This window comes from Puntigrus tetrazona, chromosome 17 (assembly GCF_018831695.1).
Source record: "Puntigrus tetrazona isolate hp1 chromosome 17, ASM1883169v1, whole genome shotgun sequence".
Classification (NCBI taxonomy): domain Eukaryota; kingdom Metazoa; phylum Chordata; class Actinopteri; order Cypriniformes; family Cyprinidae; genus Puntigrus; species Puntigrus tetrazona.
In genome coordinates, this window is record NC_056715.1 from 15970690 (window position 1) to 15982914 (window position 12225).

The 12225-nt window shown below is 38.6% G+C and overlaps 1 protein-coding gene across 1 annotated transcript in view; it reads right to left on the reverse strand.

Moving 5' to 3' along the window:
- Positions 1-12225, reverse strand: part of LOC122362058 (cysteine-rich motor neuron 1 protein) — a 48130-nt gene that overhangs the window by 18108 nt on the left and 17797 nt on the right. Inside the window, exons 6-7 of the mRNA XM_043263313.1 lie at positions 3145-3327; positions 1040-1237 (exon numbers count right to left, since the gene is read on the reverse strand). Of these exons, the coding sequence (XP_043119248.1) occupies positions 1040-1237; positions 3145-3327 (381 nt within the window). The remainder of the gene's footprint in view (positions 1-1039; positions 1238-3144; positions 3328-12225) is intronic.

Sequence of the window (12225 nt, forward strand, 5' to 3'; positions counted from 1 at the left end):
TATATAAAATATTGTTTAAAATAGATGAAATATCTAAGTTCTTTTTACTGAAAAAAAGAAAAGAAGATTAATTTGTGATAATGAATTTTTGAGGTCGCTCCCACCAGTCTCAATTACGATAATTACAAGTTTCTATGTCTTGTAAAAAGCATTTACGGTCTTGTAGGACTTGTAATTACCATGTTGTCAACTAACATTTTCTGAAAGCTCCTATTTGACTGCTGCAACGTCACAGGAAAGAGATGGCTTCACCAGTAAACAGTAGATATATTCTTTTATTCTTTCTGTTTAATAATTCCTATAACTGACTAATGTTAATGCCTTAATAACGCAAGAATAATCTGAAAATAAAATATATACAATGTAGTTGTATTTAACACAGATTCGGATGACTAATGTCTAATATCCTCCTAAAAAACTAATTTGGTAATACAGCATTTGCTTAATGACTGTTTCTTGTTGTATTGTGATTTTGTCTACTGATTACTCTAAATACAGAGATTCATTTTGCCATTAAGAGCATTGTCATGGAAACAAATAAGTCAGAGGTTCGAGTAGAATGCCTGGGTTGTTAGCTGGTAATTACGGTAATTATGTGACGTGAGCGTGACTTCAAAAAAAAAAGGTTTGCGCAAGGGTACAGGCCTGTGTATGGACTACCAGATTTAGTCACTACAAACTGTCATCATATCAGAATGGATCCTTAAAGATTATTATAAAATGCCTACTTGTATCAAAAAAATAACAGCATGTGAGTGTAGAGTGAATCAACAAGTCATCTTGCTCAGCAAGTAGTTGATCCAGAAGCAGACAATGGAAGAAGTTCGTTTATACTGGCTATAGTGGCATTTATGCAATGCCGAGATTGCAATGCATACTAAATACTACATCATGATTGTGATTGGACACATTTCATAACAACGTATAACTATAATTATCTGTCTTCATGTGCTGGCACAGAGTGTGTTTTATGTCTGAGAATAATACACTCAACCCAAATCAATTCCATCCCGCATCCATAAAGTGCATCTGTTCTTACCCTCACACACAGGACAGCACTCTCCGGGCACAGTGACAGGATTGAGACAGCTGTGGCCGCAGGCAGCTGCTACACAGCGGGCCTCTCCACTCACACACTGGCAGAAGGTACAGTCGTCCTCACGCCAGTGGTCTCCGTGAGCCAGGATCTGCCCATTCACATAGCAGCCGGCTAAATTGAGCACTGGGTAGATGGGGTCTATATGGAAGAAGATAAGAGAACAGAAAGACAAGATGATGATAGTTGCCACACATCAGTACTGACATCTTGCAAAACGCACCCTGCTGAAAAAAGGCTGTTTAAGCTGTTTTAGAACATAGCAGATCAGCTGATGAGTGGTTTGTTGCTGGTTCTGGATGGTCTACAAGTTCGCACAAGCTAATGACCAGCTTGGACCAGCTAAAGGCCAATTTAGATCATCTAATGACTGATTTGGACCAGCTAATGGCCAGCTGGGACCAGTTTGGACTAACTAAATAAATAGTAGTCTGGACTAGCTAATACTCAGCATATACTAGGTGATGACCAGCTTGGACCATTTAATGATAAGCTGGGACAAGTTTGGACAAGATGATGATGTCCTATGCATAGAGATTCTGGAAAGTTTCTGTTCGTGTTCAGTTTATATATTTTGGTTATTTACACTGTCTGAGCTTTATTGTTTTGTATTGTATTCTTTTTTTTAGGGTCAGTGTTACGGTCAGGGTCTACACACCAACAATGAGACAAGAAATCAATCCTAAACAGCAAAGTATTATTTTTAAAGGTGTAATCACATTTATTGTTTTCAGAATTTTCATGCTGTTTTCTCAATATAGGATTTTTCCTTTGGGTTCAAGCTGATCATGCAAATTTGCCACACTGCCCATGGAAAGCTGCTAGGTTTAAAAGTGACTTCGGTGTGAGCTGTGTACTTTTTTTGACTGTGAAATTTCACTAATGAGACCTCAAATTGGTGGTTGTCAACTGCAAACTGGGGCCCACTAGGCGGGGGCCTGAAAAATGACTTAAAAAATTTGAATATAAAACAAAACAAAACAGAAATTGCAATAAGTGTAAAGAAAATACAACAATATTTCATAGTTTAAGGGAATAGTTCACCTTAAAAAGAAAATTCTGTCATTAATTACTTACACTCAAACCCCTAAGACCTAATAAGACTAAGATATTTTTAATGAAATCTGAGAGCATTCTGACCCTGTTTCTATTCATCTTCTCGAAAACTGTATTCATTGATTAAAGTATAACTTCTACAACTGCATATGAAAAAAATGAACTATTTTTAGTAATGCTGAAGTCTTAAAAAACTNTTGGGAAGCACTGTTCTAAGTGGTTGATTAAAATGATTTACCTCCTCTATAAGCCAAGACTGCATATGAGTCAGCGTTTGGAGTCATACAGTCTTGCATTTACTGTGAGCCGTCTAAGTTTAGTTGCCCGATTTCATTTGTTTAATTCACGGCAGTAAAACTCTCAGGAGGACGGCTACAGGGGAGTTAGGGAGTTTCACTTTAATTAACTACATAACAGCAAAATCATTCGCAAACTAATTTGAACATGACCACAATCTGATAAATATAACATGAGCGGAAAATGTAGCAAGGTAATTCCAAGCAGTAATGTATTGGACAACAACACGTACCCACAAGAGAAGCATAGCATTCGAAATTACATGCTCCCTGGCAGCCTATTACAGGTTGTCTACAAAATAAAACAATGAACAGTTTCCCCGAACTAATTAGCCCTGTATGCTCCCTGAATTGGGAGAACGAAAAAGATTCATCCTGCAAATTTAATGTCCAATTGACAGAATCTTCCATATCACGTAACGCAAAATGCACAATATCTTCGTAAAAAGGTAAAAAACTAGTCACGCCATAATTGCTTTAGAATCCAGCTTTGGACCTGGATGACACTATTCATTAAAATTCACAAAAATCACCTCAATTACAGGCAGAGCATCAACAGCAAATGCAAAGCAGGCCCTAAGGCACAAGGCTAACGCTAAAGACAGCTTGATATCATTCGGAGAAAGGTGCACATATGCCTGCTATACGCTCTTGACGAGCAGTTTATGAGGAACGGGAATATTTTCTCTTTCTGACCTTCGCAGACAGGACAACACTCTCCGTCAGGGACGTAGTAGCGCTCGCAGTGGAGGACGCCGCACTGGGCGGTGAAGCACACGGACACCCCACCCTGACAACGGCAGAAGCGGCAGGCGTCCATCCTGAACATGTCCCCGTCATGGTACTCCACTCCGTTGAAAGTGCAGGCCGGCTTTGTCTCTGCAAAACACAGTAATCCGGATGCAGTGCATTAGAGGTTGTCGGATATATGACTGACAGCACAACAAAACAAATAGGGTCTTGATGACAGGGCCGAGAAGAATAGTTAGTTGTGGGGTACGCAGGGACCTAAACGGTGTGCATTTGTGTCCAAGAGAGCTTTTAGCAGCCGAGTTTCAGATAGCTGTGGAATTGATGCTCACCGGTCGCCATGGCAACCCTTAGGTACCAAATTCCCCTTTCAGCTCATGCATTACAATGCCTACACTTGTGTACATGACACCAGGCTGCATTTTGCTCCAAAACGAAGCTTAAAGAAAAATTATTGCGATTAAAAATCGCGCATAGGTCTCTCTTCTTATATTAAATTAGGAGATAAACGATTCGTTTTAGTTTATAATTGAAATAAACATATACATTTCAATATTATCGAACAATTTGGGGGGAAAAAAAATCTGATTTTTACTTTTTTTTNGGTGTCTGTGGTCGGCTGTCAGTTGAATGACGGCAAACACGTCCTTGAAAACACCTCTGATCAGCCTGTCTACGACAAACAAGAGGCCTTGGAACATCCTATCAAACGAACGAGTGCCAGATTATCAAAGAATTCCATTAAGAGGGGAATTATTAGAAACCTGGAACCAACAAAAAGCACCCAGAGCCAAGTGGGAATTGATCTCTGCACGCTTAACTATTGAAAGATCAGCCAAATGTGGTGCACAGCGTTTTTAATTCCAGTGAATAATTTTGTCAATTAGTACAGGCTCAGTGAATTACCTAATAATCTGGTGTGGCAACTGTGAGGTTGTCACACTAGACAGGCTTCACAGAGGACTGTGTGAATTTGCTCAGTTTTCTAATCAAAGCTTTTTTTTTGTTCCATCAGCCTGGGTCTGTCACTCTCCTCTGGGTGACTGCTACCGCTTCTGAGAGCGGCAACTAATTGGAAGGAGCTGCTTAAAAATCAATGCACAAAAGAAAAAAAACTTAAAAAAGTAATAAAAAAATAACCCCCTGCCATTAGACAGCTGTAAAGGAATTGGATGCTAAAAGGAGCTGTACGGGTGAAGTTGAGATATTTATTAGAGGAGAGCTCTCTATGAGTGGAATATGTCAAGTGTCTTGTGCTAACAGGTATCGTCTGTGTTGTATGATCTTAATGATATAGTACGCCAGAAGGATGAGCAGAAGGATTCAGATCTGTTATTAATAAACTATATCAGGTTTAATTGTTTGTCACACACTTTCAGGAACAGAAGGCATCAGATGTGTGCTATCTGGGCAATTAGCTGAGGAATTGTAGGTTATCAAGAGGTCATTAGCTTTTAGTGAGAAATCCAAGATGGTGAAGAGATTACAACAAATTACTAATTAGCAAGAGCAATACATCAATATTGTCTACACACCTTTTGAAGCAGGTCCAAATAAGAATAAGGATCAAATACGTTTTTCAACATAGTTTAAAATATCACATTCAGTATCTTATTCTCATGTTCGGAAGTTGCGTATTGCACTACTGAAATGTAGTTAATACTTCCACATTCATCCACATAAACAGTCGTCAAATGTTGAAGGATCTATGGGCGCTCTTCTATGAAGCCTGATCTTTAGTTCTTATTTTCTATTGGATTCAAGTCAGCTGATTGGCTGGGCCATTCTAGCAGCTTTATTTTCTTTCTCTGAAACCAACTGAAAGTTTCCTTGGCTGTGTTTTGGAACATTGTCTTGCTGAAATGTCCACCCTTGTTTCATCTTCCATCATGTTGGGACTGAAACAGCTAATATTATTTCCTCTGACAGGGCGCAGGATTGCTTTCTAATTACTGATATATTTCTGCTGGCGTCTTGGCTTTTCACGGCTTTTTGCACCTCTTCATGTGTTCAATACTTTTCCCCTGTGTTATTTTGTTTTATTATGCATAACTTTATTTTTTTGTTTTGTTTTCTGTGTATGTATGGATTATTTGGGTTGTTACATCCGGTGAAAAGATAATGTCAGCAGGACCTTTATAAATATATATCCTAAAAAATGCTGACACATTCAACGCTTATTTTACCTGCTGTATATGTATATAACAGTTGATGCTAATGCTAATGCAAATGAACCAGTTGCAAAAATAAATAAATAAAAATATTCAATAATAATTCTCTGCAAACAATTAATCAGTTAAAAATTATTTAACAATAATTCTCTTGTGAACAGTTAATTGGGGACAAAGACTACTTTTGTTTTCCTGTTTGCGAATATATTTGCAAACAGTAAACTGGTTATTTTATTTTAATCATTTAATAAATGATCATTTCAATGAACAATTTCAATGAATAACTGAATTCAAAAACAAACACAACTACAACACACTCTACAATTGTTTTAATCTTTGCACATTTAGATATTTATCAGTGCAAAATTAATCATAATTAAGGATCCACATTATTTTGTGCCAAGAAATAAAAGGAAACTTTTTTTTTTAAACAACATGAAAATGAGAAATACATTTTTTGAATGAACTAACTATCCCTTAAACTACTTTACATTATAAGTACCTTATAAATCTGGCAACAGTTTGTAAATAGTTTCCCACAACACTGCTCACTACGCTATCGAGTCCCAAACAATTCTGATGGTTGGGATCCGATGCTAACCTGTTCTACCTAAACTCCCTTTCCCTCAACCAACACCCCCCACCCAATATTATTTTTCCCACTCCCATCTTAATTAACCATTCTATCCTGCCCATTCCCTACCCAGTTTCCCCTTATCCTACATATTCCCTACCCAATTAACTAAGGTTTACAAACAATATCATCAAAAAAATCTAAATGCTTATATTCACATTCATACATTCTATGCAAGTAAAAAGGGTAAATGGGATTGGCTTGATCTCTGCAATTAAGGGGCTCACGCTTGAGACTTGACTCAAGCTCTGAAACACCCCTCTGGACCTAATTATAGAAATAAATAGTGCTTGGGTGGTGGAAAGAGTAATACAGCTGTTTATATACAGTACACTTTGCTTTGAGATTGCAACGATATATGAACACACTTCCCTCATGCGCTTATTTTGTGGGAAGACGTCATTTGAAAGTACACCCATGCTTTTTGTATCAAGTGAAATGACCCTTTTTCATTTATCTTAATGATTAATGAGCTTCATCTTATTGGCACAATGGTGCAGCCACAGTCAGGTGACGTGTTGTGGCAGAGGTGAAAAACTGAATCAGTATCTTGAACTTCCCAGATGTTCAATGCAATGGACTCACACAAATGGATCTCATTTGTTAAAAATGACACATGCGGCCATCACGGTTAAGACTCAGTGTTGGGTCTTATAGGGGTGACTCTGACATGCTAGAAGAAGGTACCTATTTCTTTATTTTGTCGCACTGAATCTCAGTGTTTATGTAAAATGGCTGCTTAAAACCCCTGCTGCATCTCATAAGTTTTCAAGATAAAGCCTGACCCAAGCCGTCTGAATGTCGTGAAAGATTTGTAGGAGAGCAGATAGCGAGCTCGCCCCCACTTGTTTTGCTGGCTGTTATGACCTCACAGAAGACGAAACCCTGCAGAGAAACGGTAAAAGGGAGAACCTGCTGCATTCCCATTTTTGAAGGGCAAGCCATAAGTGCTGGTGTGCAAACAGCTGGCAGAGGCTCACCGAGAGCTTGGTTTATCCCTCTCTCACCACAGTAGGACAAGCTGGTTGTTGAACAAATATGCAAAGTTTGTCAGGCTTGAGCTGGTGGCTCCATTTCTCAACCCACTGGCTGCCTTGATTTGGGCTTTACCCATCACAAAGGATTATACAAGTGCAGCAAATTCCTTCATAGTTTTATGGAAAAGTCTTTGACTTGGACTTATTCCGGAATCCTCTGGCATTAGGGATTGGGTGTCGTGTAGGGAGAACGAGCTTGAATGAATTCTGTTTAATATTCAAAATTTCCTCCCAGGGCTGTAATCCTATAACGACTCTGTCAGGAATGAAAATGCTGATTCAAAGTCTCAGTAAACTTTTTGAAGGAACTTCTTGGAGATGGCCATTGTTTTTCTTGCATGGAGTGTGGCTCATATCCCCAAGTTCTAAACTGTTGTGTTCTGACAGACTGAATTGAAGGGTGAAGGAGGTGCATTAGCTCGAACAACAAAACAAAAATAACACAGATATATCAGTTAGTTTAATAACAGATGGAGGCTCTAGCATCTGCAGTTCTGCACCAGTTTTTCTCAAGTCATTTTTGGCACCTTCAGAAACACAAAGATTAATGATACACTGTAAAAAAAAAACCTGCATAAAAAACAAAACAAAAAACAAAAACAAAAAACAAAACAAAAAAAAAAGTTGTTTTTGTGGTTGCCGAAATTCGACCATAAGTAACATTTTAGGTTTTACAGTTTTAACTTAAATGTACAGTTAGATACTGTAATTTCATTAACTGATATAATGTTAATATACCAATGTATTCAAACAAAATTTGTTTTGTACCTTTCAAATATAGAGATGAAAAAGTTACATGAAAGCGAATCACAAGTAGCTTTTAAATAACACAGAAGGTGCACATTGTCATTCACAATAACTAAACACTATCATGGTGAGACTGAAATTAAGATTTAAGATGTAAATAAATAACAACATTACATGTAACATACAACCCTAACAAACATAACTGATAAGAAAAGTTCAAACAAAAGAACTTTTAAAGGAACTTTCAAGTAGCCATCTAACAGGTTTTTATTCTAGTATTTTCACAGTTTTTTACTGTTAAAATTAGAGTCACAGTGTACTGAGAAAAAAAAAAAGTCCCCAAGGTTCTTGGACTGACATTAAATTATATATTACACAAAAACACCTTAAAACACCTTTAAATTCACACTACTGTCTTCTCTTGTGAAACTATGTGTGTCAAAGGTGTGTGAATATTTCTCTTTTTTTTCCTCTCTCCGCAACACCTTTAAATGAACTATGAAAAGGTACAAAAACTTNACTTCCAGCCTGAGGCCTGTTACTAGTGGGGTGAAAGATTATGCCGATTATAAAGCTTCAGGGCTGTGGGGGGGCATCCTGTGATTTCCACTGACTGGCCGAGATCAGCATAAAAAGACATTTAGGACAATTGATGGGCCACTGCTGCGCGTCATCGCAAAAGCTTATCAACTGCACGTTTGCAGCCTTGCCAATTTAAACATAAAAAAAATTAAGGTATTCAAGCACAAGAAGTGAAGGAACTCAACTGAGTATGAGTACACTCATAATTTATACAGTGAAGACTATGCAATGCTATTTTACATTTTATTATTGTGCTATTTGATTATGTGCTATTTGCACAATTTCAAACAGAGGCCATGGGTACAACCTGTTTAGTCTAGAAGGCATCTGTACATGGTATGCGAAGAAAATTGTGTTTATTTTAATTTCCATTTGTTCATACATTAAATATGAATACACACAAGCAACTAAATCATATTGTTTTATGATGAATGTATTATCAATTGCTAAATTTGAGATACTTCCTAATTAATAAAAATAATCATGTGTTAGAAAAAAATGTAAACATTTTTGCTTGAAAGTAACACCACATGACATACCAACAACCATGTTTTTTTGCTTTATTGTCGGCACTCTTATTTTTCAGCATGCACCATGAATTTGTATTTTTTTATTTATTTTATAGAATTCCTTAGATTTTCCTCTAAAAATCAGTGCAGGACATCTAAAAGTCTAAAGATTCCATCTTGATGATGATTCTATAATTTACAGGATCACGTACAAGCATCATCTAATACAAAATACGGAGTGGAGGAGAGTCTTTCTCTCGTCTTGAAACACCACACCTCTGTGTAAATTAGTGGAAGAGAATGGTAACCATGGAAACACTACCCTGAGACGCCAAAGCCTAGTTTTCTCTGCCTCAAGACCGATCCAACAGGTCCCCTCCCCTCTGAGGCCTTGAGGCCAACAGCTGTTAACTGGCCCCACCTGAATTGTTAGAGTGTATGACGGCACTAGCAGTCTGTAGGAGATGAGGTAAGTGACAGAAGTCAACTATGTAATCTATATGACTGCCCAACCCTCCACACATCTGTAGGAGTACAAATTAAGAACGGCTACTACCTGTGCTCTCATGGCAAAGATATAGAATCGCACACACATACACACAGAGTCTTTCTTATTACACAAAGGCCATCCGAAGCAGGAGGGAAAAGAGACCATTTATATTTAACTCTAAGAGTTTGACAGGATTGTGAAGAGGCAGTAATGAAATTCTCCATCTGGAGATTAAAACACCTCCACATCTTACTCTCACAGTTCCTGAAAAGAGCACTGAAGTGCAACCTAAAATAACAACATCTATTGCCGTTCAAAAGCTGCTAACCTTAACGTGGAAGATTTACATAATCTCCCATCTCCAGTCGCAAACTTGTACTTGTTCAGATGCCTCCCGCTTGAGGTCATGGTTAAACACGGACCACTGTGCGCTAAACGTAATATAGCAGAAGAATCACGGCCGGTGAAACTTCGATCCAGGCACCGCAAACCGAGTCTCATAGGGTCTTTAAAGGAGCCATATTGTATACTGTAGTAGCCTTTTATATTTTCCCCTGAAGTCCATTTTTATTGTTAGTTCAGGTTTCACGCAACCAAAACTGTTCCCTTCTGTCCTTTTGAGCAAAAAGTGCTGTATTTTGGAATTCTACACTGCCTTACTACCTGATTGATATCAACGAAATAGGGATCTTGAGCAATCATGCCTGTATCTGTGACTGCCTGTGGCTCTGCAAACAGGCAAAACAAGAGTCAAGAGGGTGGCCCAAGCTCTTTGGCCAGAAAACTAGCCAATCTGTCTGTGATCTATTTTGAGAGTTGGGGCTGTTGACATTTTTCGTTGCTGACATCTTTTAATAGGATACCTTTGTNTTTGAAAGCAAATTTTCAGATTGATTTCAATAATCAGATTTGTGTGTGTGTGTGTACCTGTAGTAGCTTGTAACAAATACTTTTCTGTTAAACTACTTTGCACAAGGTGATTGGTTAAAGCTTGCTGCTTTACATTTAAATAGTTGGTTAGAATTTAGTAGAGCAACTTCCTCGGAATCCCTCCAGCTTCCTCAGCTCCACCTGTATAGATCTGCTACAGGCCATTTTATATGATGCTTCTGCAGCAGCATGCCTTAACTGTTTCTGTGTATGTACTGGCAGTAGTAAGTTCTATACTTGATTTGACGGCAACTAACAGCAGCATGGCATATCTATACAATTTCAAAATCCAACAAACATCTAAAGTTTGTCAGAAATGGCGTAGTGTTTGAATAGAATAGACACTGAATGAAGTATGTCATATAGTATGAATGTGTGGTATGAAGTAATAGGCTATCCAAGTACCTTTATAAAGAACCTTTTGCGGAATGGAAATAGTCAATACATAATAAAGGTTTTTATTCGAATCTTTATTTTTAAGAGTGAACCGCTTTAGTAATACTGTGAATTGGGGACAGAATGTTTATTTCACATACTGCTTGTCACCTACTTTATAGTGGGGGCTTAGACACCTTCAGATGCAAGGTTAAGGGGAGAAAGGCAGAAAAGAATCTGCACCATGAAGAAGAAATAGATTTTGAAGGCTGAGGAGATTGTGGTTATCTTCCTCTCAGATGCTTGAGATGCTTTTTTCTGTGTTAGTTAGGAGAACGACTCTCTAAAAGGACTTATTCCAGCATTTCTTTTCCCTTCCTGTCCTAGAGCCCAACAGGAGCTGCCTCCCGGTGTTTTTCAGCCCTCCCTCATGCTGCAGGCTAGCTTGTTTTGGCTGCAGCTGCTGAGAGGCAGACTAAATAATGTGATAACGTGCCGCTCCACAGTTGCGCCTTGTGCTGCCAAGACCCGCCACTGCTCTGGACATGCAAATCACTACAACCGCACAACACCTGCAAATCAAGGCTAAGTTGTCGAGAAACAAAACAAAACAAAAAAGACGGCGCCTTTGTGTGCATGTTTTCCCATTTTTTATCAGTGAAAGATAGCGGCCGCTGTGTCGGAGCAGACATAAATAAGAGCAGAGTATAAAAGGGAGAGCATAGTGCCTACGGGGCCCGTCAATCATCGTAGGCTTCACAGTGCACGCGTTATTTGAATGGCCCCTCGGTGACTCCTATTCGAGCCCTACCTTAAAATCACTTTCCTCTTCCGACAACGCTTTCTCTGAAAAGAGAAAAAGAGAAGTCCGTGCTTCTCGGTGGGCCATGGTGTTATGTTTATGCTAGTGGTTAAACTGAAATGTTATGTCATTTACTGGCTGAGCTTGGTAAAAATGTGATTTCAAGGCTTATAATCTCTCGAAAGAATGAACAGCCGTTTAAGCATTTCCTTTAGAGTGACGTGTCCTAATCCACGCTTGTCCTCTGAAAGAGCACGTATTGTTCTTCCATACGTCATTTGAGGCTGAACAACATGCTACTGTTTACAGAGCTAATCCTAATGCTAACCGCTTAAGCGTCGACAACACAATCAAGCTTCTCGATGCTGAGAAGAGGATTGAAAGCGGCACTAGTAACCTCTATTACATCGCCCTTCTATCCCTAGGTTGAACAGCTCGCGCAAAGCGCCAATCATGCCCTTCTCCATGACAACTGCTCTCTGGGTAAACATTAACGTAATGATGGGGCTCGTAGCAGTGGGGCTGTATGAATGGGGACTGACAGGTGTGCCAGTTCATGTGTGAAGATGCACAAAGATAATTACGGGACTAAAAATATCACTAATGACAAAGCAAATCTACCATGCACAAATGCGGCAGGGTGGCTGCTGTTTTGTCAAACAAAATGTTCACATATTCACTTTGATTTTGATGCAAGCTTCTATGTGGCAAGTGAAAAAAGCCGCGAATTAAAATTGAAAACAAACCTAA